This window comes from Chrysochloris asiatica, unplaced genomic scaffold, assembly GCF_000296735.1.
Source record: "Chrysochloris asiatica unplaced genomic scaffold, ChrAsi1.0 scaffold00142, whole genome shotgun sequence".
Lineage (NCBI taxonomy): Eukaryota > Metazoa > Chordata > Mammalia > Afrosoricida > Chrysochloridae > Chrysochloris > Chrysochloris asiatica.
This window is the reverse complement of record NW_006408660.1, coordinates 5,279,921-5,299,148: the sequence shown is the minus strand read 5'-3', so window position 1 is coordinate 5,299,148 and position 19,228 is coordinate 5,279,921. Positions and strand designations below refer to the sequence as shown.

The 19,228-nt window shown below is 43.3% G+C and overlaps 1 protein-coding gene across 1 annotated transcript in view; it reads right to left on the bottom strand.

Moving 5' to 3' along the window:
- The window catches only part of NUP210 (nucleoporin 210kDa), a 131,498-nt gene that overhangs the window by 76,619 nt on the left and 35,651 nt on the right, over window positions 1-19,228 (bottom strand). Inside the window, exons 4-6 of the mRNA XM_006870469.1 lie at window positions 13,416-13,512; window positions 11,054-11,204; window positions 9,074-9,206 (exon numbers count right to left, since the gene is read on the bottom strand). Of these exons, the coding sequence (XP_006870531.1) occupies window positions 9,074-9,206; window positions 11,054-11,204; window positions 13,416-13,512 (381 nt within the window). The remainder of the gene's footprint in view (window positions 1-9,073; window positions 9,207-11,053; window positions 11,205-13,415; window positions 13,513-19,228) is intronic.

Below are 19,228 nucleotides of genomic sequence, written 5' to 3'. Positions count from 1 at the left end.
AGTTGGAGCTGAGTAAACAAAACAACATAATGACACCAATACCCTCGCTTTACTCACTAGTAAACCTGTCAAAAATGAAAGTGATGTAAATTATATCTAAATTAAAAAAAATACCTCTGAAAAATGGATGCTGTTTACATGTATGCTGTGATACTGTGAACTACTAACATGGTCCTTCTAGCCGCAGTTTTTCTAACTCTCTCCAAATGAGGAGTGAAACTATGCAAGTAATGTACTTGTGGCCAACCAATGGGGCTGGCTAGCTTTCTAATAATGCAAATAAGGTACATAGCATCATTGTGGGAGGTGTGTCATGAAAATAAGGTATATGGAACCCCAATGAGGGGATTGGTCAATTTTGCCACCCTACTAGGATTAAATGAGCCATCTCAAAAGTGGAAGAGAATGGTCCATCAAGAAGAGAATGGAGCGGAGCATGGCCTCTGGACCTGGGGTTTCTGCACTGCAACACTGGAGATGGTCAGAGATGGTGATAAGCAGTGGCAGAGAAATGGCAACAACTGAGGCAGCAGGACCACACACTAGCAGGAGATGGTGTGGTGGGCTTCCTGGCCAACGGAGCAAGAGAACTGAGCACCTTCAGGGAGGAGGCTTGCTGGCAGAGATGAGGTCACTGACCCACAGAGCAAGAGGAGTTGAGTGCCTTCCTGCTGAGGCTGACTGATGGAGTGAGGTGCCTCCAAACACTTATACTGGTGGGGCTTAAACCCTTTATAACACTTACGTGAGCAGGGACCCAAGGACTAAGGGCCAGAGAGAGGCCTGCCTGTGAGCACAGCTGAGAAGAGGCTGTCTTGATCAAAGAACTGCACCCTCAGGTCTAAACTGTAAACTTCTACTTTCCTAATAAAGGAGACTTGGTAGCATAGTGGATTACAAGCTGGGCTGCTAACTGCAAGGTCAGTCGTTCAAATCCTACCAGTCACTCCGCAGGAGAAGGATGAGGCTTTCTGCTCCCATAAAGATTTACAGCCTCAGAAACCCTGTACAGGGTCACTGTGAGTTAGAGCTATACTACTTGGTAGTATAAAACCACCACTGCCACTACTTCCCCAACAAAGCCCATAACTGTGAGTAGCAGAGTGTCATGGAAGGAATGGCTGGTGTCAGAATTGGTAAAAAGTTTGGAGGCGTAGGTCTGACCTACACCTCATAGGACTCAGCCTTGGGCTTTTGATCTAGATCCTCTCCCCATTTGTGAAGTTAGAGGTCAGATGTCTCTGTTAAGCCATTGTTACATGTCTTGTTCAAAGTAAATCTCCATTGGCTCCTCCCTCAAAGCTCATCCATCTAGTAACCACTCCAATGCCCCAGCAACAATCACATCAATCTTTTCTGGAGAACTTTTCCATCTCATTGTCCTACTGGTGAAAAGAAGGTACCCTGACTCCTTCTAATACTGGGGTATATTTGATGTGCTCAAAAAGTGAGGTGGTTCCAATAAGATAAGCACTGGACTAAGAACTAGAAGGCCCATGGTTTGAGCCCACCAGCTGCTCCATGGGAGAAAAATGAGGCTTCCTATTCCACAAAGATTTAAAAAGCCTTGAAAACCCTATACAGAGCCACTATGAGTCAAAACGGACTCAAAGGCACTAATAACAATGATAGGTCAACAATTAAACTGCAGGCTTTCATGGCACCCTGCTATTACAGATTGAAGTATCTCTCTGAAAAATGTGTTACAAATCCTGTCACTTTGTTGTACAGTAGTGGTTTATGGTTTGCTGTGATGCTAGAAGTTATGTCACTAGTATTTCAAATACCAGCAGGGTCACCCATGGTAGACAGGTTTCAGTGATGCTTCTGGACTGAGACAGTAGGAAGAAGGAAGAGGTAATGCATTTCTGAAAAATAATCCACTGAAACCTTTTAAGTAGCATCAGAACACCACTTGATAGAGGGCTGGAAGATGAGCTCCTAGAGCTAACCTTACTGAATGGAGCAAAGCTTTTAGGATCTTTACTTGTTGATGGACGTGACTCAAAATGATAAAAACCGCAAACATTCACTGATAATTAGAACTTGAGATTTATGATGTATGAAGATAGAAAATTGGAAGTTGCAAAAAATGAAACCGTAAGAAAGTGAACCAAAATGGACTATATTGGTCATTTTGAATCGAACAACCATATATGGTTTACTTTGCCAGAGATGACAAATTCAAGAAGGATAGTATCACATTAAATGTCAAAGAAAACATTTGTCTGTGATAGGATAATATCCATATGCCTACAAGGAGGTCCAGTTATAATGAATAATATTCAAATTTATGCACCAACCACTAAAGCCAAAGATAAAGAAACTGAAGATTTTTACCAACTTCCACAGTCTGAAATTGATGAGACATATAATCAAGATGCATCAATAATCACTGGTGATTGGAATGAAACAAAGGGAATCAGTAATTGGAAAATACAGCCTTAGTGACAGAAACGATGCTGGAGATCCCATAATCGAATTTTTGCAAGACCAAAGACTTATTCATTGCAAACACCTTATTTTCAATAACAAAAAAGGCAGCCTTACACATGGACCTCACCAGGTGGACTATGCAAGAATCACATTGACCACATCTATGGGAAGAGAACGTGGAAAAGCTCAATTATCACCAGTCAGACAAGTTCAGGGGCTGACTGCAGAACCATCAAGTGCTCATATACAAGTTCAGGCTAAAGCTGAAGAAAATTAAAATAAGTTCAGGAAAGCCAAATTATAATAGTGAGCATATCCCATCTGAATTCAGGGACAATCTCAAGAATAGATTAAATACATTATAAACTAATAACCTAAGAACAGAAGAGTTGTGGGATGACATAAAGAACATAATACATGAAGAAAGCAAAAGATCATTAAAAATATAAGAAAAAAAGAAAAAAACCAAAGTAGATGTGAAAAGAGACTCTGAAACTTGCTCTTCAATGTAGAGAAGGCTAGGGCAACTAGAAGAAATGTTACGAGCTGAGTAGAAAATTTCAAAGACAAAGTAAAATATTATAAAGAAATGTGCAAAGACCTGGAGTTTGAAAACCAAAAAAAGAAGGATGTGCTCAGCATTTCCCAAGCTGAAAGAACGAAAAGAGTAAATTCCAGCCTCAGATCACAGTATTGAAAGATTCTATGGACAAAACGTTGAATGATGGAAGAATCATTAAAAAAAAAAAAAAAAAAGTAAAGAATAAACAAATACCAAAAAGGAATGGTCGACGCTCAATAATTTCAAGAGGTAGCATATGATCAAGAACAAATGGTACTGAAGAACGAAGTCCAAGCTGCTTACTGAAAGCACTGTCAAAAAATAAGGCTCTAGGAATTGATGGAACCCCAATGGATATGTTTCAGCGAACTGATGCACTCACTGCTGGGAAATAGCTATCTGGCCAACCAACTGGAAGAGATCCACATTTGTGCCCATTTCAAAGAAAGGTGTCCCAACAAAATGTGCAAAGTATCACCAAGCATTAATAGCACATGCAAGTAAATTTTGCTGAAGATAATTCAAAAACAGCTGCAGCAGTACTTCCACAAGGAGCTACCAGAAGAAATTCAAGCCAGATTCAGAAGAGGATGTGGAATGAAGGATATCACTGCTGATATTGGCTGATAGCAGAGACTACCAAAAAAAAATTGTTTACTTGTGTTTTCTTGAGTATGCAAAGACATATGACTATGTGGACTATAATAAACTATGGATAATATTCCAAAGAATGGGAAGTTTGGAACACTTAATTGTGCTCAGATAGAACCTATACACTGACCAAAAGGCAGTCGTTAGAACAGAACAAGGGGATATATTGCATGGTCTAAATTTAGGAAAGGTGTGTGTCAGGGTTGTATCTTTTCATTAGAATTATTCAATCTGAACGTTGAGCTGTTTGAGCTTCTGGGTTGGAGGAAGGCTCATTAACAACCTGCTATATCGGGCTGCGAACCTTAAGGTCAGCGGTTCGAAACTACCAGTCACTCCGCGGGAGAAAGATGAGGCTTTCTACTCCCGTAAAGATTTACACCCTCGGAAACCCTGTACAGGGTCGCTATGGGTCGGATCCGACTCGATGGCACTTAACAACAACAACAACAACAAATCTGCAATGATATACAACCTGCTTCTTCATTAAAATGAAGAAGACTTGAAGCACTTTCTGATGAAGATCAAAGAATACAGCCTTCAGTATGGAGTACATCTCAATAAGAAAACAAATCTTCACAACTGGACCAATAAGCACATCATGATAAATGGAGAAAAGATTAAAGTTATCAAAGACCTCATTTTGTTTGGATCCACAATCAGCACCCATGGAAGCAGCATGAAATCACATAATGCATTGCATTAGGCAACTTAACCGCATAAATCCTCTTTAAAAATATTTAAGAGCCAAGATGTCACTTGAAGGATAACGTGTGCCTGACCCAAGCCATAGTATTTTCAATTACCTTATAACATGAGAAAGTTGGACCATAAATAAAGAAGACCTAAGAAGAATTGATGCATCTGAATTATGGCATTATTGGCAAAAAAAAATAATGAATAATAAACCATGGACTGTCAGAGGAATGAGCAACTATGTCTTGGAAGAAATATGGCCAAAATGCTCCTTAGAAGCAAGACATGGTGAGACTTGGTCTCACATACTTTGGACATGCTAACTAAGAGGGACCAGTTCCTGGAGAAGGACATCATGTTTGGTAAAGTTTGTTGTTGTTGCTCTTAAGTGCCGTCAAGTCAGTTCTGACTCATAGCAACCCAGGATAGGTTTTCCTAGGAGCAGCTGGTGGGTTTGAACAGTGGCCTTGTGATTTGTACTTCAGTGCTGATCCTACCTCGCCACACACCAGGAGTATAGGGTAAAGTATAGGATCAGTGAAACAGAAGAATTGACACAGTGGCTTCAACAATTGTCTCAAATAACAGAGACTGTGAGGACGGTGCAGGACTGAGCAGTGTGGTTTACAGGGTCACTGCGTCTTAACTAACTCTATAGCACCTAACAACATGTCAGTGATTATAATTACGTGTGATTAGGGTTTTCTTTATTACATTAATGACCCACATTAGTGTGGAGTGTACCTTGTGGCAACCTCGTTTGAGATAATAAATGAGATTAAACAACATGCAGAGATGAGGGAGGCGAGACGCCAAGCCACATGAAGATTGCTCAGAAGCACAAGCTCAGAAGACAAGGAGCTGGTATCTAAGAGAATAAATACTTGGTTGCTGAAGCCTTGGCCTTGTGTATTTCAATTAGAGCAGCACTATGGAACTAAGGCACCTGGGAAGTCTAATTCCTTAGGACCATGACACTTGAACTAATACAGAGCAAGTGCTTAAAGCCCTTTTACTATTGCTCCACCTCCTCATAACCATAGACGCTCTGCCCTTCTTTGTTGGTGGTCAGCTTTGACTCCCTAATGGCCTCATGCATTGCCCCTGAGAGAACTATAAAACGTTTTTTGTTTACCTGATCATTTTTTTTCCTTTTCCTTATAAGGGTAGAAGAGTCAGAGAAACAGTTCTGTTCCATTCTGGAGAAGGGCAAACGGCCAAGGAGTTTGATAGATTTGTGGTTGTTGTTAAAAGCTGTTGAGTTGGCTCCAACGCATAGCGACCCTGTAATAGGGTTTCCAAGGAGTGGCTGGTGAACTTGCACCACCAACCTTGCGGTTCAAACTGGCTTTGCAGTCCAGGGCATTAACCCACAGCGCCACACCAGGACTCCATCTCCCCATCTAGTTTGTTGTTAATTGCCACTGAGTTGGCTCTGACTCATGGTGACCCCATGTCCTATAGAAATGTTACTGTCCTGTGCCATCTTCACAATTGCTGGTAGGCTTGAGTCCATACTTGATATCACTGTGGATTCTGAGTGTCTTCCAACCTAGGCGCTCATCTTCAAGCACTCTATGGGGCAATATTCTGTTATGATTCATAGAGTTCTCACTGGTTAAGTTTTGGAAGAAATTCACCAGGCCTTCTGTGATAGTTCAAGTTTTGTGTCACCTTGACTGGGCCAGGATTCTCATTGGTTTAGCAGTTAAGATGCGGTTGTCCCCATGATGAGTTCTAATATAATATAATCAACTCTACAATGAGGTCTGCTATGAGCAGCCAATCAAATGAAAGGGCGTAACCTGCTTCCCATGTATTGGACATTCAGGCAAAGTTTACATGCTCTCTGCTGGGTCTGGATCCTGCATCTGACTAGTCCTCTGACCTCTGGTTCTTTGGATTTGAGCTAATAACCTGCTTCTTTACCTGCTGGTCCATGGAGTCGTCAGCAGCCTCACTTCTTACCTGCCAGACCTACCTGCCTGCTTGCCATCTGACCTGCCAAACTTGGTTCAGCAGCCCTGTAGCTACGGGAGTAAGAAGCTTCCAGCCTAATATCTAACCCACAGACTTAGGACTGCCCACCTCTACAACAGTGTGAGCCATTTCTTGAGATAAATCTCCTGCATACCTACATATACAAGCTTCACTGATTGTGGTTCTTGAGAGAATCCAGGTTAAGACACCTTTCTTCTTAGTCTGTCTTAGTCTGGAAGTTCTACTGAAACCTGTCTAGAATGGGCTATTGCGATAGTATTTCATGTATTTGTAGCATAGATTGCAGCATCACAGCAACACACAAGGCATCACAGTATGACAAACTGACAGACCCGGGCTGTGGTTCTCATTTATAAACCAAAACCAAACCCACTCCACCACCATCAAGTTAATTACAACTCTTAGTGACCCTACAGGACAGACTGGAACTGCTCCAACGGGTTTCTGAAGCAGTAAATCTTTATGGAAGCAAACTGCTTCATCTTTCTCCTATGGATTCAAACCAATGACCGTTCAGCTACCAGCCAATGTTTAACCTACCATGGCACTAGGGTCCCTTGCAGCTATAAAATGACAGTATTAACAGAATCTATTTCTTAGTACGTTAGAAGTGTAATCTCCCTAGGTTATGGCATTTGAACTGGTTTAGAATGAGCTCTTAAAATCTCCTTATTAAATCATTCTTTAAGCTTTTCATTAAAAGAACTCTAAAAGTTTTTTGTTAAATCAATCTACCTCCAGGGTTATTGGGTTATAAAATGAAGGTTAAGCAGGTTATACATGTAAACCAATTAGAACCAGGCCCGGCACCAAGAAAATGCTCATTCATAGTTAGATGTTATCAGTTTGACAAATGGCTTTTCATACAATTGACTTGCAGGCTGCAGTGCCAAGCTCTTGGCCTTGTCTATGTATATGTTTATGTTTTTGAGAGATCGCTGCTTCTTTAATATGTTAGTCCATTGTATTCCTTATTAGAATGCTGTCTCAGTCAACCTGTGAACTCCACCTGTGGGCCTCCTTCCCTTTTAGCGTCTCAGGAAGCCATGCCTGTGGCCACATCGGTCCTTTTAGCATCTGCTTTCCTCAAAAGTGCACACTGGGATACACACTGGGCTCTGCCTAGCAGCCCCATGTCCTGCTCTAGGCAGCTGCACCATCTCTGACTGAACACTGTTCTTATCTAGTACATGGCAGACATTCAGAAACACAGACTTCTTTCATCCACACACTCAAGAGAATGGGGATCAGAGGCAGGATGGCACCTCCTTATGATGTTCTTGACCTTCTGGCAGATGAACTACTCAGCCACACTGTGATGACTAACCACCCAGAGGGCTTGTGGCTGAGTATGACTTGAAAAGAGGCAGCATCTTCTAGGATTCATCTGTTGAACAAGATCAAGTACCTACCTAACTCCTAAATGGTACCACCAAGTCCAAGGTGGAGCCACCCTACCCACTGGGTGAAGGCAGGTGCCCTGGAAATAAGACTGAAGCTACAGGATGACTCTGTACCTAAGACCCAGGATGCCCAGCACTATGGCTGGAAGTCCAAATTCAGGGAGCTGCTCTAGCCACTCTGTCAGCAACAGGGAAACATCCTTGCCCACTTTCAGCTTCACTAGGCCCAGCATTGCTTGGAAATCTCCATGTGTTTAGGCATCAGTGTTGAAGGATCTCCATGTGGTTTGGTATCAGTCTTGGTGGATCTAGAAGCTTCCCAATGCAAGAATTCCACATTCAAAGGATGCACTCCACTCCCAACTTTCAGGGATTGCTCAGAAATATAAAAGTATACAGAGACAAGGGCAAGAGCGCGGCACTGCAGCTTGCAAGTAGATGGTATGAAAAGCCACTAGGCAAACTGACCTTAGTCTTTTTCTCCTTTTATCATTGTAAGATAAAAGATGTTACAGGCCACCCCCCTGGGAAACTCCCTTACATATTGGGTTGTGATGGGATTAAGGGCATTGCAGCCCACTCTTTCCTTTGGTTTATGACATCAGATCACATTCTGAGGAATCATCACATAATTGTCACATGACATCATTGTATAACTGCCAAACCACTGAGAATCATGACCCAGCCAAGTCAACCCATATTTTAGGGGACACATTCAATCATGGCACAACCTTTAAACAAAATACAGATTCTAGAAGGGCCTGCAGCACCTTTCAATGTCTTTGAACTATTTCACAAGTCTACAAGTGGTAGACAATAGATAGTAAAGCAAAGGATTCTTATTCATGCATATGCAAATACATTTTCTCTGCTGGGGGTACAACTGATACTGTCTATTTGTACATTTATTTCAGCATCCCTGAGGCCTGCACATGTGCCTGCTCTTCTGCGTCTCTCCTTTGAACTGGTTTTAACATTTTATTTGTACCCTCCCTAAAGTTAAGTAAAATCTGATAGTACTCCAGAGGAGGATTTGTAATGTGTGAAGAACACTCCCCAGCCTCTAAAATATCTAACAGGCACACGGCATGTCAGAATGTCCACAAAAATCCATATCCATTATCCTTCTGTTCTCCCAGACAAGTCAGAAAGGGCCCCAGGGCTCAAATGCATTCCAGTGAGGGCCACAGACTGCCCAACAGTGCCCAGCAATGAATGGCAGCTTAGGGCACAATCCACATCAACACAGCTCGCTGAGTCCCTAGGCTTTCTTGCAAGGAATGTAAGTATTTGCCATGACTCCTGAGCGGAGCAGCTCACATACCTGTGATCTTTCCTTGCCTGATTTTCTGCACCTTGTAGCGAATGGAGGTCCCCACCATCAGGTAGATATCATACGCTGGGTTCAGTAGGATGTTCTCCAAGATCAACAGCCTGACTTCTGCAGGATGAACATTCTTGACATAACAAAGAGGGTAGAAAAGGCATTATGGGGACGCATTGTTAGCAAGAGAGGCGAAGAGAATTTAAAAACCCTTCAGTATGTTTGTATAGGGATAGGGAAGTGCATTCAAACCTCACACCTTCAGTGCCCAGAAATTCTAAGAGAGCCTTGTATGACAGGCCTGAGGTCAGAAGTCACTTTCTATGTGTATATTACAATTTAAAATAATCATGATTAAAAACAGAGAAAAGAAAGGAGTCCATAGTGACTGCTCTATGGCCAGCAGGGACTTAGTCTCTCTCTTCCCCCACAAAAAAATGTCCCAAGGTCCAGGAGGCCGGAGGGTCCAGGCACAGCTGAACTCGGGTAGAAGGGTGTCCTTGGCCCCTTGTCTACCCACTTCTCATCCCCACCCATGACTTCCTCATGAGGAAAACCTGTGAAAAACTGAAGTGGGAAAAAGACTACTAGTCTAGGCACCCCTATGGGTTATCTGATTCTAGGCGAAACCTCCCATTATCTGCTTTATTCCATTTTGCCGTGAACTTTCAGAAACCCCCTCACACATATTCTCTGGTGGAGGTGCAACTAATTACTGCCCTGTGGATAGTGACCAGGTTTGCACCTATTTATAAATTCATTTCCACATTCCTGATTCCTGTACATATGTCTGCTCTTTGGAATTTCTTTTGAACTGGTTTTAACACTTCACTGGTTCTCTCATGAAATAAGTTAAATGTAGTATTTGACACTTTAAAAAAAAAAAAAGGAACATACTGAGCACCCACCTTGGGTTGGCTCTGTGGCAACTGCCTTCTTGTGCAGCAGGCTCAAACCAAAACCAAGCCAGCTGCCACTGACTTATGGCAACCCCGTGTGTATAGAGTAGAACTGGGCTTCACAGGATTTTCAACTGTGACCTTATAGGTATGGATCTCCAGGTCTTTCTTCCAAGGTGCCTCTGGGAAAGTTTAAACTGCCAGCCTTCCAGTTAGTAGTTGTTAGGCACTTAAACTATCTGTACCACCCAGGGAAGAGAAGGTCAATTACTGACCACAAGTGCCCGGAGCACCAAAAAGCAAACATTAACTACAGAGAACTGTGATTACTCCTGTATGTCACCATGCTTCCAAAATGTTCCAGCAACTACCAAAACAAATGGGAGAGAAAATTAGAAGAGTGTTTCTCTTTCTTGGTTACGCTACAAAATTAAACGGCAGATGAAATGCCACAGCTTCCTCCTATGTGTTCCAGGAACTGCAAACCAAAGGGTTGTCATGTTTGCAGTTCTGAGGAGGCATAGCCAATCCTCTCCAATTACAAGGGGAGCAAGTGTTTGCCCACCAGAGCGAGAGGCACCTGATCATGGCTAACCCACTCATCTGCTCTCCCTGACACTGACTAGGACCAGGTTCTGATGGCCCAGGAGAATGTGGACTTAGGTCTCAGCCTTCCACACATGGGGATGCAGACAGATGGCATTGGAAGACAACTAGGAGCCCCAAGATTTTTTTTCACAGAGCCCCAAATACTTGGGCTTGTCCCTTGACTACAGTCAGAGCACTTGTTGGAGGGAATCTCTCTTCCCTCTTCGCTGCTGTTCTTGCACCTGCCTGGAAACTGAGAAAGGAGCAAGTGCGCTGTGATTCTAGAGATGGTGGGCTCCAGTGCCTAGACCACCACTCTCTGTAAGTTTGCTCAAAAAGAAAAGGCCCAACCAGACAAAAACATGGAAGCACACCTGCCGTTCCCGTTTAATGAACAGTGAGACTCTGACACCTCTGAGTGTGCCCACAGGTGTGAGCAGGAGCAGCCAGCCCAGCCTACTCTGACAAACCCCACCTGGTGTGCCTAGCCTACCTTGTAGACACCCTCCTGAATGCGTGCCTTCAGTTTGGAACTTCCAGTCTTCATGCCAGACACCAGGATAGTGTCCCCTTGCTTGGCCACCTTCTCCATCTCAGTGATATAGGTAGGAGGAATGTATGTTGACTCCAAGAAAGTGAGAATTCTGGAAAAGGAACAGTCAGACATCATTCAAAAGACTTAGCATAGCCAAAGAATCCTTCAACCACTTGTCCATGCAAACCTCCTACCTGATGCCAGGCACACAAATAAAGGGGTGGCCCTCACCAGCACTGCTTATAAAAGGTTCCCTGAAACTTACAAAACAAATTCTTGACACCTGGCCTGGTCTTTGTCTCATGAAGCTAGGACTCTGCATTTCATCAACTGATCCTGACACATGCTGACATTCAAGGACCACTCCAATCTCTATTTCACAGATAGGAAAAGTGAGGCTTATAGAAATGAACAAGCAGGCCAAGGCCACAGATGAGCCAAAGAAGGCCAATTAGTGTCCCCTGTGGCCTAGTTTATGCTCTGGAAGTAATTATTCCCTTGGATGTTAGGTTATGGGAAGAAGGCCTTCTCTTTCTGTTGGCTCTGGGTGAGGTCCTTGTCTTCTTTCACTATCTGTGGACCTGGCATTTCTTGGAGATATCCGTGCATTTTGGCATTGATCTTCCCTGGGGTTTAGAAGGTTCTCAGTATAGGGACCCAGGGTCCAAAGAACTCGCTTTGCTCCTGGTTCTTCTTTCTTGTTGGTAGTGGGTCCCTCTCTGCTCACTTCTGTCCTTTCATTTGTTGTAAGATGAAGGTGATGCAGGTCATAACCCAGGGACACTTCCCTTCCATCAGATCAGTGCTGTGACCTGTGTAAGGAGGTGGCATCCCACCCTAATCCTTTTATGACAACTGATTGACTGATCATATCAAATCAAATCACTGGAGATGAGTGCACCAAAGAGTAAAAAGGGAGTCCACAGAATGGGAAAAAATCTTTTACAATGACATATCAGACAAGGGACTAATTTCTAAAATCTATAGGAAACTAAAATCTATAGGGAAGGAGCTCTGGTAGCATAGTGGTTACGAATCAGGCTGCAAACTTTAAGGTTAGCAGTTTGAAACTACCAGCTGCTCCACGGGAGAAAGATGAGGCTTTCTGCTCCTGTAAAGATTTACATCCTCAGAAACCCTGTACAGGGTCGCTATGGATTGGAACCAACTCGACGGCACTTAACAACAAACAACAACAACAATAGGAAACTACAACACCTCTACAAGAAAAAGACAAATAACCCAACTGAAAAATGGGCACAGGACATGAACAGACACTTCACCAAAGAAGAGATTTGGGCAGTCAAAAAACATATGAAAAAATGTTCATGATCATTAGTCACTGTTGTTGTTGTTAAGTGCCATCGAGTCAATTCCAACCCATAGCGACCCTGTATAGGATTTCCGAGGAGCAGCTGGTATGCAAATAAAAACAACAATGAGATATCATCTCACACCAGCAATACCAATAAAGTTCTAAAAAGGCAGAGGACAATAAATGCCAGCGAGGATGTCGAGAGACTGGGACGCTTCTGCATTGCTGGTGGGAACGCAAAATGGTCCAATCACTCTGGAGAACAGTGTGGCGCTTCCTCAGAAAGTTGGAAATAGAAATACCTTATGATCCAGCAATTCTACTTGGTATTTACCCACAAGAAATATGAGCTATAACATGAGTAGATGTATGTACACCAATGTTCATAGAGGCACTATTCATAATACCAAAAAGATGAAGACAGCTTAAGTGCCAATCAATGGAAGAATAGATAAACACACTTTGGTACATACACACAATTGAATATTATGCTACCTCGAAGAATAACAAGGAAGCTGTGAGCCATCGCATAACATGGATGAACCTTGAGGACACTAGGCTAAGTGAAATTAGTCAGTCACAAACAGACAAATATTGCATAAGACCATTATTATAAAAGCTTAAGAAAGGATACTATACTAAAAGGAAAACAAAACAAACACAGGGGATGATTACATCATTACATAAGCACATTACAACCAAATCACTGAACAGCATGGCCCAGCCAAGTTGACACATATTTTGGGGGATTTCCCTCTTCTCTAGCTGGACACCTGACTCCTCCACAGTTTCTCAGGAACCACACTCAAGGGGCTAGTAGACAACAAAGTCTTCACACCATTGTGTGAGATAAGACCCTTCTTCCTAGAGGGCAGGGGCTTTCTCCAGCATCCTGGGAATCTCCTGGACTCCTGGTGGACTATGAGAGTCCCTGGACCCACTAAGTGCTGAGTGATGTGCCCCTTCATCTTAAGGCAGTGAGGCCAAGCAAAGGCCACTGCTTACCGCAGGGAATTGTGTGAGTCTGAGAATCCATCTGCTTCTGTGTCCTTCACAATGGTCCAGTCAAAGACCAGTCCGGCCAGGGTGCTGAATGTGTTCCCTGTAAAGCAGGTAGGAAGGCAGAAATACATTAGAATCCCTGGAAACAGGAGCTTTTGGACCCTGCAAAATGCCATGCTCAACACCAGCCTTCTGCAAAGTAGGTGTCTGGTCTCCAGTTCAGGCAGAGAAAACTGAGGTTTAAGGGGATGAAGCCCAGCCCAATTTGGTCACTGCCACATGACCTGAGGGCTAAGCCAGGGTTTGGCTGTGTTCTTTCTACTGTACTTCCCATCCTCACACATCCATCTGTTCCTTTGTATTTGAACATGGTAGACTTGCATGTGAACTGTCTCGATAATTTACAGGGCCCTAGAGCAAATGAAAAGATGGGTCCTTTATTCAAAACCAGACTCAGAAACGTTTCAAGAGGAAGATCCAGGGCCCAGGGAGCACTCCCCTTGAGCGTAGGGAGACTCACAGGTGGGTACAGACCAGCATAGGTATTTGGGGACCCTGCCCTGCAACATGCCTGAACTACTGAGGCATACAGGCTGCCAGCTACTGAGTTTTCCTCCTCCAAGCCACTGGAAAACGCTCTGGGAAAGCTGAGCTAGGTATCTACCCTTTCACAGTCCAGAGCAGACAGACAAACCCTAAGGATCCTTAACCTCTGTACTGCCCTTCCTGGTTCTCAGGTACCTAACTGGTCCACCTTTGCTGAGACACAGCCTCTGGTCAGGTGTTCACCAGACATGCCCTGATGCTGCTAGCTCAGGGCAAGGATGGCCACCACTAGCTCCACCCAGGATACTGTGGGGCACATGTGCCCAAACCACCAACTTATAACCCTAACGAGGATGGACAGTGGCAGTGAGGGAGAAGGTCAGGCAGGGCCTGGGGCATCAGGTGGCAGGAAAAGATGATCTCAGGACCATCAAGAAGGAAGAGCATGAGTGGAATGTCAGACCCCTCCCTAGCTAGAAAAGCAGCTACAACAAAGATGGTGGTTATGTGCCTGCGGGCAGGAGGCTGGCTGGCAGAATGTGCCCTTTGGACATTTAAATTAATATACATATTTTTGTTTTGTAAATGTACATCAGATATTTTTGCTGTATTCATTTATAAATATAACATGTAAATGGGGAGCCACAGGGAGGAAGTGGGATAAATGTTACAGGGAGGGGACTGTAATCATTGCGATGAAACAAGTATACGGTTTGTTGAATGTAAAACTGATGATTCTGTCTGTAAACCTTCACCCAATTCACCATAAAAAGCTTTGCTGAAGAGCAAAGATGTAAGCTTGAGGACTAAGGTGCGCCTGACCCAAGCCATGGTATTTTCAATAACTTCATATGGATGCGAAAGCTGGACAGTGAATAAGGAAGATCACAGAACTGATGCCTTTGAATTGTGGTGTAGGAGGAGAATACTAAAAGTGCCATGGACTGCCAAAAGAACCAATAGATCTGTTTTGGAAGAAGTGCAGCCAGAGTGCTCCTTGGAGGCCAAGATGGCTAAAGTTCGTCTCTCATACTTTGTATATATTGTCAGGAGGGAACAGTCGCTGGAGAAGGATATCATGCTTGGTAAGATGGAGGGTCGGAGAAAAAGAGGAAGACCCCCAATGAGATGGATCAGCCAGGTGGCATCATTGATGGATGGGTAGTGTGGCAGCGGTAGTGAGGTTGGCCAAGGATCGGACATTATTTTGTTCTGCTGTGCATGAGGTCACTATGAGTCGGTTCCAACTCGATGGCACCTGACAACAACAAAGAATCCATCTTGACTGAGTTGAATAGTATCCTCGCCTCCAATCCACATCTATCTAGAACATTAGTATGACCTTATTTTAAAATAGGGGGTTTTTTCAGGTGTCATTTAGTTAAGCTGAGGTCATACTAGATTAGGGTGTTCCTGTAAGGAAGTCACATGAAGATACAGACACAGAGAGTAGAATATCACATGATCATGGAGGCAGAGACTAAAATGATATAGCTGCAAGCCAAGGACTGCTGGCAGACGCAAGGAAGGGTCTTCCCTAGAGCCCGAGGGACAGCACGATGCTGCCAACACCCGATTCAGACCTGACACCTGACATTCAGAACTGCAGGAGAATATACATACCTCTGTTGTTTTAAGCTATCTTGTTGGTGGTTCTTTGTTACAGCTGCTCTAGGAAACTAATCCATCCCAGAGCGGCAGCAAGTGTGACTGCATCACACCAAGCCTCCAAAGTCTTGGAATTCACTCACAAACCACTTCAAATACAAAGAATACAAAATCCAACATGGCAGCAGCAGAGCAATAAACCAAGTGTGAACCCTTCTGATCACAAAGCCTGCAGACCGACTTCGGGGTGCCAAAATAAAATCACAGGAGGCCTGCATGACTCATGCACTGTGGTCCCAGTGCATGAGTCACCTCCAGAGGCGAATGCACAAGATAAAAACACCACTTAGTGTAACACCATTTCTAAGACCGACAGTCATATTTGCAGGTTTGGTCATGGTGTCTTCAAAAACACCCTGCATAAAGGTGGATGCTGCTTCCATTTACTAAGTAGTTATCCACACCTGCTCTGGGCCACAGACAGGGCCCTTGACCCTGGAGCCTTGCAGCTAAGTGCTGATACTACCTAGGAATATGAACCAAGAAACCCCAGGGGTACAATCTTCAAAGCATATGCTTTCCCTCTCCTGGACCCGGAAGAGCAGCAGGAAAAAAATTGAGCAATTTTATTTAACAACCATCCGCTGGGTACTTGCTGAACCCAAAGTCCACCAACAAACACAAAAGAGGCCAGAAGAATGGAAAAATGCCTGTTATAGCCTCCAATCACTGAATGTTACAATACAAAGTAGAAAATGCCCTGTGCCCTAGGGGGAGGGCCAGTGAAACACCAAGGGTGTCCAAGAAGGAAGGAACAAACTCCACTTGGGCAATCAGGGGGCACTCCTGGATGAAGCAAAACCTGAAAGCCCAGAAGAGTCAAGGCTTCTGGAAGCAGAGACCAGGAAGAAAAAGATGATCTGGGTAGAATCCAGGGCCAAAGGCCCACAATGCTTATGATCCCACCTATAAGAAACGTCCCTAGTAGGGAAATCTGGAATAGGTTAGTATTTGCCTAGGGCAGGGGAAAAGGGGTGGGGGATGGGAAGTGACTGCTAATGGGTGCAGGGATTCTTTTGGGGCTAATGAAAATGTTCTAAAATTAGATCATAGTGATGGGTGCAAACTAAAATCCCCTAAATTATATACTTTAAACAGCCTAATTTTATAGTTATGTTCATATCAAAAATAATTTTTTCAAAATGACTTAAGTGAAGGCAGAAACACAAATAGAAACCTGCACACTAACGTTTATTGCTACACTGCTCCCAACAGCCAAAATGTAGAAACACACAAAATGGCCATCAACAGATGAGTGAATGAGCAAACTGTGAAGTCGTCACACAATGTAATAGGACATATCCAGAAAAAGGAATGAAAGCCTACTGCATACTACCACATGGATGACCCCTGAAAACATAAGCAAATACTTGACTATAGAAACAAAGATTACTTGTTACCAAAGTTGAAAAAAAGAGAGAGTTTCTGTTTGGGGGCACTCATATGTTAATGGCATTAGAATATTTTAGTAAAGGAAAGCCAGAATAAAGGCATAACATGAAATATGGAATCAATGCCACTGACTTGTACATGTGAAAGTTGTCATACTCGTGAGTGGTTTGGTGTATATTTCTCCAAACAACAACAACAATAAAAGTGAGTTATGATAGAAAACAGAACAGAGTGGCCAAAAGCAGTGGTTGGTAAACTATGGGCACTGGGCCAAATCTGGTCTGTTGCCTGTTTTTATTAATTTTATTAGAACACAGCCTCATCCATTCATTTACACATAGTCTATGGCTGCAAAACTTAAAATATTTCCTTGATATAAACTTCTTTTTATAAGGGGTGAATGGTCGATCTTTCAGTTCCGGAGTGGAGGACCCTGGGATCATCAAGGAAGAAGAGTGGCAACGGAGTGTGGGACCCTACCCAGAGAAGTGGCAATGCCAGAGATGGAGTCAGAGATGACGTCACAGAGAGACGGGGCAGCTGAGGACTCTAGATTCATGGAAGGAGAGGGGATGTGTGCTGGCGGCCGGGCAGGGTGTGCCCTTTGGCTGTTTGAATGATTGTATATTCCTGAGAGTTTTGGTGCATACCCCCAAAAACAAAAACAGAGGGAATAGAAGCAATACTGTTGAATGATGAAGCACGCAGGGAATTGTAATCATTGCAATGAAATGAACTGATGTTCCCCCTTGTAAACTATCACTCAATTTATAATAAAAACTTTAAAAACCCAAAAACTTCTTTTTACATATGTACATACACAAATTCCATTCATTTTGTTTCTCTAGAAGACCTGCTGAAGACACGTGGTACCAGAAGTGGAGTCTAGAGAAACAAAATCACAATGATGAGTTTTCTAAATTGGTTCACAAGTCTAATTCATTTTAAAGGCACTGATCATTCTGACTCCACTAGTAAAGAAGGCTATAGGGTGCAAGCATGTCGAACCTTCTAGGCCTTGGGCATATTTTGAGTTTTGTTCTCTTTCTCCCTCATAGACTCAGAAGAAATTAGCCATGACCCCCACATGGTTTTTGTAGGTGGTCACCAGTAAGCATACTAGATAGCTTGCCAGTTCCCTTAACTTTCAGTCCTCGAAGGGGTTTTTCTCTGATGGGCACAAAGTTTTCTGGCCTTGATGTCTCCAAGACAAACAGCTTGCCTAAAACTCAAAAAGCCAAATGTTCTTGATGCAGGTCTTTCAATCAAGAATCCCCTGTCCTCCTAACAGTTCTGGGTTGGTCTGCATGTCTTTTCAATTGCAAATGTCGCAACTCTGAAGTTTCTGGGCAAATTCTAACTCCTTTTTTAGCAAATCCAATCTAGTATAGGCTGAAGGCAGGCTTATAAGCTCTGTGTTTCCCAATATTCATTTCCATCACACATGCATGTCCTGTTTTATAGTAGGGTGGATCCAGTAGCCCTTGTCCCCTATCAGCTATCTGTTTAACCACTGTGATACCTGCTTTGTTGTTGTTGTTAAGTGCTGTAGAGTTGGTTCTGACCCATAGCAACCCTGCTTGAGTTTCTGTTTAGGCAACTCTGAAAGCTGCTTTCCTCCCCTCAGCTGAAACATTTTCTCTCCTACATTCCTCTGACTCCACAAGGGGGAGAGAATCAAACTCAAAATATGCCCAAGGCCTATTCCTATGAAGTGGAGGTTAGACATGTCTCCACCTAATATCTTTTTTCATTAGTGGAGACAGAATGATCAGTGCCTTTAAAATTAGTCAGACTTGTTGAGTGGAATTGGAGGAAACAAAGCAATGAAGAGACAGGCTTAGTTTGGACATGTTCCTCTGGCAGCCACTGATCTTCAGATGAGAAGGAAAATTAAGAGCTGGCAGGTCTCAAGTTTATGAAGTTGTATGAACCCTAGGAGCAAGGGTTGAGAGTGAAGGGGCCAGCTGGTCTGAAGTGCAGGGAGATGTGTTGTGTGTGAATTCCCAATCTTGCAAGCTCTTACCCACTTGATATAGCTTGGATGGCTAGGAGTGAGTTGACTAGATGAAGAGAAAAATGTCTGATACTATGAGCAAGCATAAATTGCTATAATTTGATGGACTGGACTTTTGCTTAAGAATGCAATTGCTCAAAATTCTAACCAGAATGGAAGATTCTTCAGATCAAGGAATGTGTTTATCTTCTCA